At 41.8% G+C, this 19,535-nt stretch overlaps 1 protein-coding gene across 1 annotated transcript; it reads left to right on the forward strand.

Moving 5' to 3' along the window:
• Positions 1-896: 896 nt before the first annotated feature.
• LOC121285299 (cytohesin-interacting protein-like) lies at positions 897-12,310 on the forward strand. Its single transcript, XM_041201728.1, has 8 exons — positions 897-1,175; positions 1,673-1,722; positions 2,024-2,078; positions 2,192-2,294; positions 2,419-2,512; positions 6,553-6,619; positions 7,360-7,426; positions 9,235-12,310. Exons 1-8 carry the CDS (start codon positions 993-995, stop codon positions 9,693-9,695), a joined length of 1,080 nt encoding a protein of 359 aa, XP_041057662.1. The 5' UTR covers positions 897-992; the 3' UTR covers positions 9,696-12,310.
• The last annotated feature ends 7,225 nt before the right edge of the window (positions 12,311-19,535 follow it).

Below are 19,535 nucleotides of genomic sequence, written 5' to 3' on the forward strand. Positions count from 1 at the left end.
AAATATTGATAGGTTTAGATAAATTGGGATGTTTTCTATGAAAAGTTGGTGTACACTCTAAATAAATACAAATTCTATATGTGCAGATTTTGCAGTCAATTTGGTTGGGATACTTTGAGCATGGTGGGGAATTTCAACGTGAAACCTTCTGCAATTGCTTGTCCATATGCTCTGTATATCTTAAAATATGGATAGAAACCGAAATCCGTGACATAGCCTCACATGGATATTTCTCACATACTAACGACTAATTTTCGAGCTAATACCCAAAGTGTACTGCAGGTCATCAAGCATCTGAAAAAGAAAGATGGATTAACGCTAGCTGGGATCCCTCCACTTACCAGTTTGTCTGGCTGCAGAGCTAGATTTTCTAAACCGCTGTTGAAAGGTCACGACCTGAAACGTTGAATTCTGTTTCTCTTTCCACAGATGCTACCGAACCTGCTGTGTATTTTCAGCCTTTTCTGATTTTATTTCAGATTCCCAGCATCTGCAGTTTTGATTTTGCTGTAAAAAAACCTTTTCATTTGGTGCAAATGAATTGCCTGCGTTTAAAAGAAACTGGGTGTTAAAATACAACAGCGTTCGTATTTATACATGATCAACTTGAGTTGTTTTTTTATTGAATGGGTTTTAAATTAGGAAGAAAAACTAAATTTAATAAATGGAACCAGAACACTATCCCGTTTCTCTTCCCAGACTTATAAAAAAAATAATATATTGTTTAGTTTTGGAAACTGCAACGAGCAAACAAGCGTTGCAAAAGGTTAGACATGGTAACGCTCCAGCACCAAATTTTAAACCAGCAACTTGCGTAAATCAAACCAATTGATGTAAAATGCTCAAGTGCCCACAAAACCACCAAATCACATGACTTGAATTTCCGTCTTGACACATTCGGTGAGCGCTTTGAGTTGAACTCGATTTAGTTTTGCTGCACTCCATGGACGTTACCTTACAGCAATGAGACTGATTGATCCGAAACTAAAATCATGACTTTACAAAGTGTCCTTCAAATTAATGGCAACGCGAATTACATGGCAGCGAATTCTTCGCCGTCCAGCTGCGATCCCTATTCTGAGATCTCCAACCGGAGCTTCTCTGCTGAAACTGATAACAAGCGTCTTCAGATTCTCGCCAACACGCTAGGGACACTGCCCCGTGGGCGCAGACAGGTAAAACAGCCACCCCCAGAATTCATTATTGTCCAGCCTTAACAAGTAGGTACTACATAGAAGTATGTAGATAACAGTGGAACAAAAATAGTTTTGTTCTTAATATTTTCCTGGTCTCTGGTTGTAATTTTTGTTTGCAGTACAGAATATAACTGAATATAACTGCAATACAGTTATATTTTTGAATGTTTGACACGTTTCCTGTAAAGGGCTGTTACAAAAATGAGCAAAAACTGCAAACCAGCCAAGGATAAAATGATTATTAAATTGAACAACCTTTGAGTATATATGTTTGTTTTGCTCTTACTTGATGTAGCAATCAATAAAACCTTCAGAAACAATAATTGATTTATAAAAGTGGTACAGGATACAAATGGATATGGATTTAGTCAGACTATTAATGATCATAAGTAGGTTAATGGATGTGATTATATATACTCATAAAAGCTTAAATTCTTGAAGAGAGCAGTAATTTTGATTATTTCTTTCTTTTGCAGCTTTCTTTGACTAGATCAAACTCTTTGGCAGACACTTCATATTTTCAAAAGTAAGATATAATTGCTTAGTGACACTATTTCTATTTTAAGAAATAATCTGATCCTCAGAATTTAAATCTGTTGTGGTGTCAAAAGAAAGTTCACGCTGACGATGATGCTGAGAAAAAGTGCAGGGATGATATATGCACCTGTAATAGTGAACTTGTAGATAGCTGCATACCACTTTTCTTCGAGCGATAGAAATATTACATGTTTAAGGGAGGTTTGATTTGCATTTTATGCATTTTAGATTGAAAGAATAAAAAAAGTTTTTTAAAAAACTTAGTTGATTTATCCTTGTTTTCCAAACAGAAAAATTGTTGTTTTAAACAAGCAAGATAATGAAACCTTTGGATTTGAGATTCAGGTAAGGAATTTGCTGTATATATTGTGTTCATTGTTTTCAACTTAGAACATAAAGCTAATTTTACTGTTTTGTTTTTGTAATAGCTAGCTTTTTTTTCCGTTTTCTACTTGCAGACCCTTGGAATGGACCAGCAAAATGCTAATGCATTGGAGATTTGCACTTATGTGTGCAATGTGCATGAGAACAGTCCCTCTCATTTTGCAGGGCTGAAGGCTGGTAAGTATTCACTTCCTCTTTTGGTCTGCTTGGTTCTGCCTTTCTCACGGATGTACACTAATTACATGTATTCCATTACACAGCTTCCTACATCTGTATGACAATCACTCTTTTTGTATAACAGGTGATATGCTAGTTAACATCAATGGAGTGGATACTGAAAGGTTTAGTCACAGAGAAATTGTAGACCTAATTAAGTCATCTGGTAATTTATTAAGGTAAGTGTGAATGTAAATGTGTTTTATGATTTCCAGGGCAGTCCTCTGTTTCTGTTACCAACAGTTTCAATTTTGCAAACACTGTAAAGCGAACAATGTGGCAGTAATGCAATCCCAGGAACCTAGCAAGTCCATTAAAAGAGTGGGATTCACAGAGCTTATAGAGGGGGTGGAATTTTTGAAGGTGATGTAATTGTGACAGCTGAAAGCATTTTATTTTCTGGCAGCTGACCACACTACAAGTGTGAAGGTCACCAAGTGCAAGGAAACTTGCTGCCACCTATTATACTAAAGAAAAGATTCACAAAATGAGAAAATAGTTATTTCTGTCTTGTATCTTTTAAATTGGAAAATTCTTCAGTGGTGCATTAGCTGAAATGTGATTTTCACCCATCCTGTTGATTTTAACTCCTATTTCAGCTTGTAATAATAGTAGCTTATGGTGTTTGCATATGACATCACTGCAGTGGCATTGCCATGCTTTAAAATATATTTGGGTTAAGAAAAACATTTCTCAGAAATAAACCACCTATACTACCTTAGTCTGTACTTTGGTTCCAGGAGATTCTCTTTTCTTAGATTTAATTTAGAGCCTATGACTCCTTCTGACCAGTGGTACAAATTACTCTCAATCATAAACAATGGTTTGGATTTTAGAACAACAGTGAGGCTATCAGCCCTCACTGTTGTTAAAAAGTAAACCGTGCAGAAACTTCCGTCCACACACGTGTAGTTAAACTTGGAAATCAGAAAGTTGCTGTCCAATTTACCCTGTTCCTCCACAAGCTTTGCTACAATGCTACAACATCAAACCACATGAAGGGTGTGGCATTAAAACACACGAAGGGTGTGAAGTTGTGTTACTTGCTTACCTGCTAATTACCCAATAAACATGCCAGAGAAAGTTAGCAATTGTCCATCCAAGTTTAAGTGAATTTTTAATGGTTTAGTAAATCTTAATTACTGTGGAACAAGGTCTTTGACACAAAATTTATTTTACATATGTGGTGTCTCATTCCTTCAGATTTTAATTTTTAAAAACTTTTTCTTTGTCTCTATTTCTTTCTTAATCAAATCATTCTTTATTTTGCTTTTTGTTCATGGTTTTAAATTGAATTAAGTATTCTAACTTGCACTTCCTGGTTTAGTTCCTGCATGTCTCAGTAAGTTTTCTTCATTTTGAAGAGCCACACTGCTTATCCTGCTTATACATGTCCCAGATCATCTATAGAGGGTACCGTGCTGAAATGGCACTCTCATTCCCTAAAGCTGCAGCTGCAAGCACAATGAACGGCGATCAAAATCTGGACCATTAAGTGCTCCTGCTCCATGCTGGGAGTGCATATTGTATTTATTGTCCACCCCCACACTCTTGGATCCACAGTACCAATTAAGGTAATATAGTTATTTATTTTTAATTTTGAACCCAAAAACAGAAACTGCAAAAAGCACATTTAAAATGAATGATTGCAAAGTAATATGATTACCCACCGGGTGTGATTGTTAGCTCAATCTCAGCCCACCTGATGCTGAAACCTTCATTCATGCTTTTGTCACTTCAAGACTCCATTATTACAATTTAAAAACAGAAAATGCTGGAAAAGCTCAGCAGATCTGGTAGCATCTGTGGAGAGAGAAACAGAGTTAACGTTTCGAGCCCATACAGCTCTGAAGAAGTCGTACGGGTTTGAAACATTACTTCTGTTTGTCTCTCCACACATGCTGCCAGACCTGCTGAGTTTTTCCAGCATTTTCTGTTTTTATTTCAGATTTCCAGCATCCGCAGTATTTTGCTTTTATCCATTATTCCAATAATGTACTGATCAACCTTTCAGCCTTCATGGTTTGTAAACACCAGCTGGTCCAAAAATCTGGTGCAAAAATCTTATCTCACCCCAAATCACATTCACCATTTCCCCTCTTGTTGACCTAGATTGACTTCCAGTTGTCCAAAGTCTCTGCTTAAAAAATTATCATCCTCATGTTTAAATCCCACCATGACCTTGCCAGCCCCTATTTTTGTAGCTTGCATCAGTCCCACTTCAATTAGAAATGTCTGTTCCTCTGACTCTGCCTCTTCTGCACCTCCTCATCGTTTGCCCCACCACTGATAGAATTCAACCATCCAGGCCAGATTTCTGCCATGGAGGCAGGAAGCAGGAATCGGGTCTGCTTTTGTGCCAGAAACCCACTCCAGTGGGGAAGCTGACTTCAGCTCAAATTTTTGAGGAGTGAGTCCTTAATTGATATGCAGAAGGGGTTTCCTGTCCAATTAAAACTGGTGGGGTTGGGAATGGAGGCAGATGAGATGAAATGGGCTGCTCATTCAGACACCCATAGCAGCTATCACTGAGGCCAAAGCCTTCTACTGCACCACGATGATGGAGGCCTGGGACCCATGAGGAAGAGGAGAGAGGTCCTCTTCCTGGAGGGTGGGAGGAGGAGGCCACCTCGTCATGCAGCAGTGGCATGTTTCTTTTCAGCATCCTCACCTGCCTCCAATTCTTCCTCCTCTCTTACTTTCTGCTCCCCTCCCTCTCCCTGTTGAGCTGTCCCCTTCCCGGGCATCACCATCCTCAAGCTCTACAGCTCTCTGGACAGCCATGTTATGGAGAACACAGCAGGCCACTATAATGACTGAGACTCTTGCAGGAGGGTATTACAGGGTACCACCTGATTTGTCCACACATGGGACCCAGTATCTAATGAGCATGTGATGTGCCATCAGTTGTGAATCTGATGTGTTGTGCAGCCCCGACAAAGAGGACATCTTTCACCTGGGTGATGCACCAATGTGCAGCCACCTGTGAGACGCTCAAGAGGGCTGCACTGACAAGGCGCAGATGTCTGTGACTATCTGCACTTGTTCTCAGCCATGTCCAGGTCTCTTTGCCTCTGCCTTTAAATCCTGTTCTCAAGGTAGTGTCTCCTTCTCCTTTGTGGTCCTCATCCTTCTCCTTTGGCCTCCAGATGCCTGGCATTTTGCCCTTCCTGCGCAGGCTGCTCCTCCTCATTTTCAGTGGCCTCATGTCCTGAGGGTGCAACACTCATTTCCAGCTGCATCCTTCCTGGTGCTCAGGTGGAGTTCAAACAGCGATGCCAGTGCTCCAATGCCCATGCAATGCCAGGAGGGTGATGACACCCTGAACTGACAAAGTCCTTAAGTCTGACACCTCCCCTAACCTGTGGTCGGCTGATGTAGTTTTAACTTCAAAGAGGCTAAGCCCTATAACTTCTGATAAACATGAACACTTACCTTTTACCCGAATCAGGCCATGAAAATCCAGCCTCTAAGCTCCAGCTTTTTGAGTGCTTTTCTCAACCCCTGTCGCATCCCTCTTCTCCTTGAAGGCCATTGTCAAAACTCACTTCTTTGACCAATATTTTGTTCAACTCTCCCGCGTTTTTCCCTGACAAGTAGCATTGAAAGAAAGTAGGTTTGGGTGGTCATATATCTAGTGGACATGGATCGACCATTTTTCTGCTCCTGTATCATCATCAGATTATTTCACAACTGATTGATTCTTAGAAACCATTCCACTTAATGAAAACTCATCATCATTTTGTGTTTTGACATTTTATGCTTATGATGGTATGCCCAGAATGCAACATCATTCTTGCGACAACCCCCTTATTTGCTACATTAAAAGAAAACTGATTTTGGGATGTGGCTGATGTTGGCATTCCTCCTTACCCTGCGAAGGCAGTTGGCCTTCTTATAATCCTTGTGGTGTGAGGAAGGGAATGCTAGGATTTTTACCCAGTAACAATGAATGAACAGTGATTAATATCCAGGTCAGGATGGTTGTGACTTGGAGAGAACCTGAAGATGATAGTGTTCACATGATTTTTCTGCTCTTGTTCATCTTGGTGGTTGAGGTGGATTTGAAGTAAACCTGGTGCATTGCTGCAGTGCATCCTGTAGAAAGTATACACTTCAGCCACTATGTATAAGTGGTGGAGGGGGTGGATATCTTTCAAGTGCAAGCTTGCGTCAATGTTTTCTGTGTTTACACTTGAACTTTACTTCTATTTTACAGGCTGTTGACTATTAATAAAGAATCTGTCAAAAGAGGTGAACTTGAAACAAAATTACATTTTTTAAAGGTATGTTTCCCAATCTTTTGCTGTATGTCGGTTTAATTGTGAAATAATAACAAACAATAAATTCAACAGCATACTTGCAAGCTGAAAATGGAAAACGTGAGAGTTAATTATCTTGTAAAACTCATACTGAGAAAGTACAATGAATATAAGTAAAAGTAATTCTTCATGATGTAGTAGTCTGTGCAGCTGATCGAGGCAACACTTTGGCTCTACTCAATCTTTTAGCTGGTTTGCATTTTTCTTTTCTGGAGAAATTTGCACCAAGTCCAGATACTGTTTGGTTGAAACACACTACTCACAACTACAGTTATTTTAGGTAATTAATACTCTAACCCTTTTGAGCATCAGAGAAGTGCTTTGCAATGTCTGCTTTAATGTAACAATTTTATTTGAAGCTATCCATCCTGTTTTCATTTGAATTTGAACCAAAATATAACTTTTATATACTTAATATTTTAATTTGGAGTTTGAAAGTTTTAGCACCTTATTGTTATGATTGTATAGATTTGGAAGATTATTTTATTGAACATATTTGACTGTTTCTTCCATGTCATTTAATGTTAATTAATTAGTGATACTAAAGATAATCCATCAGTACTCGATTAATGCTAACTTGTGGAAAGGTACAGAAACATCTGAGAACGGTGATGCTGCATTTTTTATAGCACATATATTGCAGCATACCTTCTCTGCAGATAGCTTGTACTTTTATCAACACTCTGCCTTCCTGTGTCTCGCAGAAAACACTTCAAGAGAAATGGGTGGAGTACCAATCGCTTATGCTACAGGAACAACGCCTAGTTCATGGTAAGTTCCTATTGGGAAACCACAATGTACCATCATTTTAATACTAGCACAAATTTTAAAATCTAATTTAAAACCTTTTCACGTTATGTGATGTATAAAATGAAGAAGTGAATGGGACAATTCAAAATTCTTCTTTTTTCTATATAATTTGTATTCACCAAGGTGAAGAGATCTCACCAGTAGTGAATGAACATGATTCCAGCTTGTGCATTTAGTGCTCATCAAAAATTCCCAGAGCACCTAAAGCATAGAAAGATGTAGTGTAAAGCTTCCTCTGTCTTCCCTAAAAATGTGCCCTAACTCCATCTTGGAAAGTGACTCTTACTGAACCAGTTTGATTTTTTGGTTTCTCATACAAACCATCCTACTGTTTTTTTTTGGTGAGATTTTTCATCTGTGGGTCATTCTTTATGGTAGGATTGTATCCACAAGGAGCTGAGATGAGACTTTCCAAACTCTTTTCCCACAGTATCCTTACAAACAGCAGATGGTGCAGTCAGTCTGCATGGAATTTAAACCAAGGCTCCACATATAAAAGCAGAACAATTTCACCATCTTGAAAAGTGATTATATGGGATGGAGAATGATTCTTCTCACCCCAGTTGTTTTCTTGGGTGGAATTTTATGGCCCCGTCGTGGCGGGGTGGAGCAATAAAATGCAGCAAGCTGTTCAAAAGCCCATTGACTTCGGTGGGACTGAAAAATCCCACCAATGGGAAGGGCCGTCAAATTCTGCCCCTTGGGTGTTTTACATCAGATATTCTGTTGCTGAGGAAAGGCCACAATGTGGACTTTATCTTAACTGTGGCGTATTAAGTTTAGTGTGTCAGCAGGAAGTGTTGACTTAAGTGATTTATTTGGTTGGTCTGTATTTAGCTGAGTATAGTTAGGTTTGGCATCCATCCATTCTAAGGGCTGGATTTTAAGCTGGGACAGGGTCATTGCCCCCTGCCCCACCTGATATAAAAGTCAGTGGCGAGACAGCCTCTGCTTGGCTGACTTGCCCCGCAGCCATTTAATGGCTGTTAGATGATGGGGGAGGGGCCCTCCAATAGGAATGGCGATTCCTAAAAGGAGGTAACACAATCCCACCTTGTCCGACCACCAGTCCAACAGATTTTACCGAGTGGGTTGGACACTTAGCACCAGCTCCCCCCACCATACTTAAAATCACAGTGGGGGGCGGATATGGGTATGCAGTGGGAACAGTGCCATTGCCAGGGTGTTGAATTTTATGTTATCCTCTCCTCCTGTCATACCACTTCCTGGAGGGACTGGAAAATTCCAGCTAAGGATTGACTCTGACATTCAAATCCAAATCAAAGTCCATTATCAGCAAATTCTTAATGTTTGATTTACCATTTTGAGTGGATATTTTCCATTTATGTGATCTAAAGTAAAGTTGTGGCAGTTTGTGGGGTTTTGCAGTTGTATAGAAGTGGAGGAGATTATACTGAGTATACTTTTGCTAAGTGTACGGTTCCTCTTTTGAACTGCTTATTGGAATAGCATTGAGCTTTAACTTGTCTGGCTCCCACCCCAACCTTGTTACTGACACCTTGTTTTAACTTAGACTTTGCTAATAGCTAACCATGATTAACACTAACTGATCAGCAGATCTGAATTGTAGAATAAAATATAATCCATTATTTATTGGAAAATCCAATCGTCCTTTGAAATATGCTGTGAATTACAACAGCAATAGACATGCAAAGAACAAGGCTCTTTAGCCTTGACCAGACTATTTAGCCAATAGACCAGACTATTTTAAATGTACAAATATACACCTATGTTGTCTCAATTTTTAGGACTCTTGAGGAACAATAGCACAGCAGAAGTTGCAGACTCCTTTCTATATGACAATATTGCGTTATTTGGGTCAGCCACACGGAACAAGGAAAGATTTTCCAGTGACAGCAGCTGCAGGAGCCAACTCAGCCTAATGACTGATGACAGCGAGGATTCCGACTTCCAACTCAGTGTATTTGATGATTCAGCCACTGGAAGTCACTGTAGGCGGAGTAGCATGGACGAAGAATGCTTCTTACACAGGGAAACTGATATGTTCACTCCAAAACGTCAACTGAGCAGGAGCAGGAGTATTAGTGTGACCAGTAGTGGGAGTGGATACATGTCACCATCATGGGACTTGCACAGTGGCTGTGGGACAGTTCCTCGAAAAAGCAAGAAATCGAGTGTTAGGAAACGTCTCATGAAGTTCATCCCAGGCTTAAATAGGGCAGTGGAAGAAGATGAGAGTCATTTTTAGATTTTTAATTATTTTTTTAAAGCAGTAGTAGTACTGCTAGTTTCATGATGGCATTAAGGAGCAATAAGAAAATGTGGCATTAATCCATGTAAACAAATCTATTGATTGCAGAATGGATCTCTGAGCAACACAAAAATGTAGTAAAACCTGTCAAAGAAATTGTATAGCTTTAGTCAAAAATTAACTTCTCTGATCCAAGTATTGAAGGTGAGGTTTATTGAGCAATATGTTCATATTTCATATCAACAATTGTTTCCATAAGCTTGTGATTTTAAAAGTCATAGTCCTTCATTTAAGTACACTCTTATACTTGACAACTATATGGAAAAGTTTTGAAAACTTCGGTTACATCTCAATCTGTCTAAACTATATATAAAAGGAGCAAGAAAAACATCCCTTTTTTCCATTCTGCAGTTGGAAATTTACAAGTAGCTGACAATTTACAAACTTCCCTCACCAAGCAGCAACTAAACATGGATTGACCTCAGAATCTCTTTAAACCAATTCCCATGGGGAGCAATGGAGTTCTGACTTTCAAAGAATAGGATGAGTTATCTATTGTTTGTGATGTGATGTTAACTGCTGAGCCACTAGAACTTGTAGAGTTGGTGTGAATGCATCTAATTTGCTAGGAGACAGTAGATGCCTAGACCACTAAAGGAGCATTTAATACACCCATAGGCTCAAAACTGAGAGAAAACCCAGTGCTCGCTTATTAGTGGGGTATTGGGGTGTTCCACAGCCACCTCCTTCAGACTCCATAATTGCTTCCCGACAACCTCCTCTCCCCCAACCCCTCTGTAAAGGGATCTATCCAATTTTAGAAAATATTTGTAATCTTCTTTTGGATATCCAAGCTCTCCTCAACTGGAGCTTCCCATCTTCCCCCTGGACCATCTCTGGGGTCCACTTAATCTCATCCCCAGGTTGGTACATCCTGTCTCATTTGACCTCCATTTCTACATTGGGTCCTGACTGATACAGGGAAAGTGAAACAGCAGAAGAGGGAGTCCTCACCCCATGGCCAGGTCCCTGATGTCACTTTAAGCAGTTCCACCCCTTAAAAGGCCAACTGGAAATCCAAGAATAGGTAAGGAACTGGCCCAAACAGGTCATTACTGTTTTCCAGTGGCTCCACCTGCCCTGGTATACAGGAGTCTAACGGAATATTTGAGGCCAAGTTTTTATCCTCATTAAATACAAATAACTTCTAAAATGGTGTGGATAACAAAGGTGAATTATTTAGATTATTATTAACAGCTTGATTTTTCTTCTATGAAAAATATGCTCCAAAGGGCTGGCAAGCTGTAGCTGGATTTATGTTATGTCTTATTTAACTGAAGTTATTAGTTTCTTATGCTTACTACTACAAAGGTCCTTTACGGTCTTAACACTTAAGATTACTTGGGGAGGTCTGAAGATAAAAGTCATAATTACAAACTTACAGTATTGGAAAATGTATATGCAGTGCATACTGATGTGTGCAATTTTTAATGAACTTTCCATTTAATAGTGAACTCCTTACTCAAAGATAACATTTAACTTCAGCATTGTAATATATAATAGCTATTGCTGGCTTCCAATTACCTTTTTGAAAAATAACTGGTCTTTTTGGAAAACCAGAAATCTAATGTTACAAGAGACCAGTGAACTCATTTTGAAACCATCAGTGGATGGAAAAAAGTTTCTGAAGCGACAATATGATTCAAATGTGTTATTGAGGTCGTTAATGTGTTATCAACTGTGCATAACGTTTTTTGGTATTTGTATAATGTTCATGATATATTGTGCAGTGACTGTAGATGATTAAATTTATTAGTAGCACAGGACAAATGTCACAGTAAAATAGCTGAGTGCCAACACAAGCATCGCTTGAATCACTTATTCTCAGGAATGAAGTTCCCTAGAGTTAGCACCTTTTGCTATACTGACTAGAGTTATGTGCATTCAAACAAAACTTAAGTGCTGGGATGGAGAGAACTACCAAGTTAGATGCAAGGATGTAAAACATTTGGCAAATTATTGCCAGTATAATGATTACATTTAAAACTATATAAACCAAATAATTATTTAATTGGTACAATTATCTTAGAAATAATTAATGTTGATCATCTGTGATCTACATCCACTTAGATTGTGATTATTGAATGTACTGTATTATCTAGTTGTACATAGATGCAACACTGGAAAATTATATGCTATATTGGATACAATAAGAGACTTGTTTTCTGCCAGATGTGCTTTAGAAGAAAGGTATACAGAGTCAAGTTAAAGTCTGGATATAAGGTGAAAGCCTCAGACTAGATTAGATGCTGGTTTGAGGCAAACTCAATGATAATAATCACCCTTAATATTTCTTCAAAATAGCTGCTCTGTGAAGGGTATTATTGACCATTTAAAAATTGCTGATTTCTATGATGGTAAGAACAGTTTGTAATTTAATTGGAAAAAAGGTTCTACCATTCTTCAGAGGTTCACTGTGAAATGTAATTGCAAGATTTTTCAGAGTTCAATTTTGATGTTGTGACCAAGTATAGAAAATCAAAAACAACACAAACACTCTGGAGGTTGATCTTTGTAGTCATTTTCCATATAAAGCTATCCATGAAAATCAATGAACATTTTATGTATATATTATTTTAATGATTGTGTGACTAAGTGGAAGGGCCAAGTTTTAATATCCATTTGGAACTTTGAATATAAGGGTCTGGGACTGTTGACAATAGTATTCTCTTACCTTTAGCCTTTTAATCAAATGTTCCTAATGTTTTCAGTTATAATTGTAATCTAACTGATGTAAGAATGACAATCCCTAGATATTAACTAAAGTTATAAATACACTCTTACTAACTAACGCAACATTTACTTTATTAATTCTCTATAGACACAATTTGGACTAGATATCAGCTTGTTGGGGGAGTGGTGGACAGGGTTGGGAAGGGAATCTATTTTGAAGTTAGCCATTTGTCAGTAGGCATAAGTTTCCCGAGTGTCCTGTAGTTTTTTTTTCATAGGTTTCCTGTCCACAGCTAACCTGATTGACAAGCTAGAAATTCATGTTTGTGCAAGGTTAATGTTGCATTAATCAATGGCTACAGTGATTTTTTGTGTGTGGGGTACTAGACAAAGTGACACTGTAAAATAGCCTAGAGTCAACTCAGTAGGCACTAACTAAACCACTTATCTCTGTTGAAGCTCATAGTCAGCTCCTACAGTATTGCTATCCTGACCAGATTTATGTGCGTTAAAATTAACTTAAGTGGTTGGATGGTGGTTAAGGATATACTTTTTAAAATGCAAATTGCTAGACTGCAGCAGAACTGAGCTAAGAAATGGTAAATGTATGGGGGTGTGGGAGAAATTGTGGAGGGCGGGTCCAGATATGGGCATTGCTGGCAAAGCAAGCATTTATTGCTCTGAAGAGCCACCTTGTTGACCTTTGCAGTCTATGTGGTGAAGGTACTCCCATAGAGAAGTTAGAAACGAGTTCCAGGATTTTTATCCAATGACAGTGGCTGTAATCGTTCAGCCCAGTTTGTGGTGGGTGGGCGGGGGGTGGTGAGAATGGCGAGAACAATATGGCGAGAAGGCCAAAAATCAGTTTCACACCAATATAAAAGCACAGTGGGATCATCTGATGGTGTCTACCATGGCGGAATGTGAATCCTGCTGGAGGCTGCCATGAACCCATTAGCGGAAAGCAGCTCACAGAAGGTGGGAGGTCTCCGTTGATGCTTCTGGTAGGCTTCGGAACATCACTGTCTTGGCCATGGGCTGATGGGCTGCTATGGATGAGTGGTGACGAGGGGGTGGGTGTAAAAGAGGAAGGTCTAGTTATGACTGGGAGAGGAATGTGTACCGGGGGAGGGGGAGCTAAGCTGTTAGGTGAGTTTGAGAGGGGTGAGGAGGATGTAACACTGGGGGAGAATACAGGGAGAGGGGAGGTAGGTTTAAGAGGAGGAGTTAGGGGGTGGGGGGGGGGGAAGAGGAGGAATTTGGAGAGAAGGAAGGTGCCAAAGGGGAGTTGGTGGAGGGGGTAGGAAAGAGAAGAGAAAAAAAGGTGTCCAGGGGGAGGAGGAAGTAAGGGGTAGGTGATGTCCAGGTGAACATGCAAGGGAGGGGTCTATGGAGTCAATGACTACCTCCTGGGGGGGGCGAACTGAGGGTGCGTGTAGTAGGAGGGAATGGTAAGTATGAGAGAGGGCAGAGGGAGCTGTGAGTGTGCATCGGTTGTGGTAGAAGGGACTTTGAAAGTGGTCGGTGGGGACTTGGAGGCAGATATGGATCCTTGGGGTGGGAAGCAGGAGATTGGGGAGATCAATGTGGATGGAGGGTGGGATTCTCAGGAAGGTAGTGAACGTGCATGTGCACCCGGAAAGAGAAAGGTGAGGTTGGTAGCTGATGGTGGGGAGGTAGAAGGTTAAGACAGGGGGTGGGGGGGAGTGGAACAGGGTAGCTAACAGTTTGCTTAACAACTACCATGGTTGTCAAAATCAGAAGTGAGCGAAGCCTGGTGTTGGACAGACACCGGTGCTGCACGGGAGTGTGATCAGTGGGTGGGCGGAGATGCAGGTCAGCTCAGATGGACAACTGAAACAGAATCTCAGCAGGCAGCATTGAAAATGCTCAGGACAGTCAGAGGAGTGTGATGGATGAAGGCTCCGTCTGCGTGGGAGAGTGCTTGCAGGAGGCTCCGAAAGGCCCTGCCACACCCACTTCTCCCTCCAGAATCACTCGTGGTCTGGCTGTGTGCAGCTAAACTGCTAGTGGGGGGGGGGGGTGATGGGGTGGGAAGACTCATAAAGCCCGTCAATTAAGCTGAAAGACAATATTCACTAAATGTGTAAATATATTTTCAGCTTATAAAAAGTGACAAATGTGTTCACCTATGCGACCACTTGTGATCAGAATTTTTTTTTAACTTTTCTGGGCCTACCACTTCTTCTAGGTGCTGCCCTGACATCTGCAACAGGGGTGGAGACATACCGTGCACAGGTTGGTCCTGTTGCCTCTGATGATTTTGGCATATGTCCTCTGGAGAGTTGAGGCCTCGACCGCTCCAGCTTGCTTTAGCTGTCCTCATGTGGACCAACAGCTCCGTCTGCGATGACAGAGAACGAGGTTGAGGGAGTTACAGGCAAAGGATACTCAGTGGGAGCGGACAGTCTCTGAGATTCCTGAGTGGATGACCTTGGGTGACCAGCTGCCACTCTTCCTCCGTTTGGGTACCTGAGGGTCCAGGCCTGACTCCTTGAGGGGGAAGGATCACCTGAAGGGATGTTGAGGTGCCCCGTTTCCCTCACACGTTGGCACTGAAGGAACTCACCCATGGATACCATGATGGAGTGCAGGTTTGCACGCGTCTCTGCATTCTGCTGGACGAGGGTCTCCATGGCATCTGCCGCCCTTCCTATGCAGACTTCCATGCATGCCCACATGTATGTGACTTCAGAGAGTAGGCGGATGCACTCCTCCGACTCGTGTGCCACTCTGTTAAGGGATTCTAACAGCTCTGTATGATGTTCCTCCGCCTTCTGCTGACTCTCCACGATGAGTTGGAAGTTTGAATCCAGAGACCCGTCCTCTGAATCGGCCCTCACAGATGCCTCTTCCCCAGCAGTCCTCTGAGTGCCGGGGAGCTCGGCTGAGTCAGCATCTTTCTGCTACAGACACGTCTGTGCGGTGACCACCAGGTTGTGAACCCCAGCCTGCTCTAGATCTAGGCCCCGCAGTGTGTGTCTCTGTGCTGGTGGGGGGTGTGGGTAAGCGCTGTGACAGGTCTTCCAGGCAGCTTCTTTCAAGATCTTCAATGGAGGAGGTGTCCTCTTGGCTGCAGGTGAGGATGCGGATGGAGCTGAAGGACTGGGTCACTTGGCAGAACTCCCTGTGAAGCAAAGTAGAGATAATTAGTGCATAGCAGCCGAGTCAAAAAGAGGAGAGAGCACCCACACTTGCTTTGCAAGAGGGATGATCTGGTGCAGGATACTCATGTGAGTGTTTGCTACCACATCACCATCGCTGCAGGCAAAGTTCACATCCTCACCAATGATTGCGATGGCATGCTCCTTAAAATGAGTGAGGGGCCTAATCTGGGCCACTCCACCCCTGGTCTGGGACCTCTTCCTGCTGATGTGAGCCAGCTTCTCTGAAAACAGGTGCAGAGAGTGTGAGCAGGACACATGGCCCTGTGTGGAATATTTGTGATGAGCAGAGCCATTGACAGGATGAGGATGCGATCTCCAGAGAATGAGCCTGATGGAGATATGAGGGTGTGTGTAAGCTTAGTGTGTTGTCCCTTGAGGTGAGATCCCTGTGGATGTGTGATGGGTTTGAGAGTGTGAGTTGAGAATGATGAGGTAGTTGACTTATCCTGGCGGAATGGTTGAGAGCATTCATCCTCTTCCTGAGCTGGCTGCCACCACCTCAGAGGCTGGATTGGTGGCTCTGGTGGACATCCTGCAGCCAGAGCAGGGGTAAAGGACATCGCGGCGGGCTTCCACTTCACCCAGGAGGCGTTCCCAGAGATGTGTCATTGACTTTGGGGGCTGTCCTCAACTTTGTTTTTGGGGCCATCTGTCACGTGCAGCAGCCCTGGTCTGGAGACATGAAGTAGATTGTGCTTTAAATATGGCGCCTGGAGCGAGGAAGCATGGGAGTCATGGCATTGCAGGCAAATCCAAGCCCGCCCGCTGGCAATCCGGAGTGATCCCCATGAATGCTTTATTAATGAGGAGGGACACGCCGGGAATGGGACGATAGGGCGCAAAAACCCACCCTTGCAGCTGGTGGGTAAAACTACTTTTTTCATGCCCGTTACCACACTTGGACGATTCCACCCAGCGAAGGAATGGCAATATTGTTCCAAGTCAGGATGGTGTGTGGGTTCGAGGGGAACTTGTGTGACAGTGTTCCCATGCACTTTCTGCTTGTCCTTCTGGGTGATAGATGTTGTGGTTTGGAAGGTGCTGTCAAAGAAGCTTTGCGAAGTGAGACTCTTGCACATTGCAATGATGATGGAGGGAGTGAATATTTAAGGTGGTGGATGGGTGCCAATCACAGAAGGAGACCATTTGGCACCAACTCTCTGATTGAGCAAATCACCTAGTTCTACTTCCCTGGCTTCTCCTCATTACCCTGCAAATTCTTCCTTTTCAGATCAGTCTAATTCTCTTCTGAATGCTTCAATCAAACCTGCCTCCTCCACACTTCCAGGCAGTGCATTCCAAACCCTAACCACTCACTGTGTGAAAAATATTTTCCTTATTACTTTTGCTTCATTTACTAATTACTTTAAATCTATGCCCCCCTTGACCCTTTCATGAGTGGGAACAATTCCTCCCCATGTAATCTGTCCAGATCCCTCATGATTTTGAATACCTCAATTAGATTTCCTTTCTGCCTTCTTTTCTCTAAGGAAAACAGTCCAAACTTCTCCAACCTATCTTCATGATTGAAGTTCCTCATCCCTGGAACTATTCTCGTGAATTTTTTCTGCCCCCTCTCTACTGCTTTCACATCCTACCGAAAATGTGTCTGGTTTCTCCTGGATGGGGTCAAACTTTTGAGTACAACTGACTAACTGAGTGAGGAATTGGAGTTTGGTGAGAGGGGACAAGGAGTTGTTCATTTCCTCTTTCTATCTTTCTCAACCCATAGAATTTGGTTCTTGCTCTACCAAACGGAAGCTAGCCGTTTGGTGAACATCTGGTTTAAAATAGTACACAATTTGGAGGTAAAGTTAATAAAATATATAAGAAAGCAATTTAAATAAGTGATTAATATCATTAAATAATTTAAAACTCATCAAGGGTGGCAGGACAGGTGATGTTTCAAGGTTGCAGCATATGGGAGCTCCTGGATAACATTGTGATCCAGGGCAAACACGCCTGCGGTGAGTGTTTGTGGCTTGAGGAACTTGGGCTCAGAGTCATTGAGCTGGAGGCTGAGCTGCAGACTCTGAAGCACAATGAGGGGGAAAGATACCTGGATGCTTTATACCAGGAGGCAGTCACATCACTTAGGATAGGGTCTTCTGATTCGGTCAGTGGCCAGGGACAGGAGTGTGTGACTGAGTGAGACAGATAAGGAGACCCAGAGGATAGGACTGTGAGCCTCTGCAATTGTCCAACAGGTTTGAAGTTCTTAGTTTGTTTGGATGAGAGCAGGGGCTGCAGGGTAGCTGAGCAAACTGACCATGACACCATGGTACAGGAAGCCATCCAAGTGGGGGGAGCAAAAAGGAATGTATAGGTAGTAGGGGACAGCATAGTGAGGGGGATTGACACTATTCTCTGCAGCAAAGTGCAAGAGTCCAGGCGGCTTTGTTGCCTGCCTAGTGCCAGGGTTCGGGGTACCTGCTCAGGGCTGGAGAGGAACTGGAGAATGCGGGGTTGGGGGAGGATCCAATGGTCCGTGTTGGTACCAACTACATAGGCAGGATGAGGAAGGACGCTCTGCATAATCAGTATGATGAGCTCGGCACCAAATTAAGAAGCAAAACCTCAAAGGTGATAATTTCTGGATTATTACCTGAGCCATGTGCAAATTGGCATAGGGCAAAAAAGATTAGAAAAATGAATGCATGGCTCAAAGACTGGTGTGGGAGATGTGGATTCTGGTTTGTGGGGCATTGACACCAGTATTGGGGAAAGTGGGATCTGCACTCTTGGGATGGTCTACACCTGAACTGTGCTGGGGCTGGTGCCCTTGTGAGCCACATAACTAAGGAAGTAGAGAGGGTTTTAAATTGAATAGCGGGGGCAAGTGATCAAATTTGAGAAGATATCGTAAACCAAAAAAAGAGTAAAGACAAGGCAAGAGAGAAATATGGGAAATGACAAGCAGACTGTGACAGGAAGGGACAGAGAGTACAATAATAAGAGTAAATCAGAAGAAAAGGCTAGATGCTACAAAAACAGTACAAAGACAAAACTAAAGGCACTGTATCTAAACGTACATACCATTCGATAAAAAACAGGTGAACTGAAAGCACAAATAGAAATAAATATGTACGATCTGTACAGAGACATGGCTACAGGATGACATAGTTTGGGACCTTGGGACCTGAATATTGAAGAGTATGTGATTTTTAAGGAGGACAGGAAATTAGGAAAAGGTGGAGGGGTGGCTCTGTTAATTAATGATGGTATTAGTACATTAGAGAAGGATGACCTAAGCTCAGGAAACCAGGATGTAGAAGCGGTTTGTGTCAAGATGAGGAATGATAAAGGCAAGAAGTCACTTGTGGGAGTGGTGTACAGGCCCCGTAATTGTAACTACACGGCAGGACAGAGTATAAAAGAAAAGATAATGGGATCTTGCCAGAAAGGTACAGCAATAATCATAGGGGATTTTTAATCTACATATGGACTTGAAAATCCAGATGGGCAAAGGTAGCGTAGATGAAGAGTTCATGGAATGTTTTCAGGATAGTTTCTTAGAATAACATGTTCTGGAGCCAGAGAGCAGGTGGTATTGTTGCTCAATACCACTCAAGTGGTATTGAGCAACAAGATAGGATTAATAGATAATCTCCTAGTGAAGGCACCCTTAAGTAGCAGCAATCATTTTGAGGAAGAAATGAGTGTGTCCAAGACTAGTATCTTAAACTTAAATAAGAGCGATTATGAGGGCATGAAAGCAGACCTAGCTAAAGTGAGCTGGCAAATGATATTAAGGGATATGTCAATAGAAGAAGTTCAGTGGCAGACATTTAAAAGGATATTTCAGGATACACAGGATATATACATTCCAATAAGAAAAAAAAGTTCCAAGGGGAAGGCCCACCATTCATTATTAAGTAAAGAAATTAAAGACCGTATCAAATTTAAAGACAAAGCA

This window comes from Carcharodon carcharias, chromosome 12 (genome assembly GCF_017639515.1).
Source record: "Carcharodon carcharias isolate sCarCar2 chromosome 12, sCarCar2.pri, whole genome shotgun sequence".
Taxonomy (NCBI): domain Eukaryota; kingdom Metazoa; phylum Chordata; class Chondrichthyes; order Lamniformes; family Lamnidae; genus Carcharodon; species Carcharodon carcharias.

What these genes read in the sequence shown, in the direction of transcription:
- LOC121285299 (XM_041201728.1), top strand. Translation starts at nt 993, where the DNA reads ATGACTTTACAAAGTGTCCTTCAAATTAATGGCAACGCGAATTACATG. An exon ending in TGCCCCGTGGGCGCAGACAG is followed by an intron (nt 1,176 to 1,672) that starts GTAAAACAGCCA and finishes TTTCTTTTGCAG; the next exon opens with CTTTCTTTGACTAGATCAAA. An exon ending in TCATCTGGTAATTTATTAAG is followed by an intron (nt 2,513 to 6,552) that starts GTAAGTGTGAAT and finishes TCTATTTTACAG; the next exon opens with GCTGTTGACTATTAATAAAG.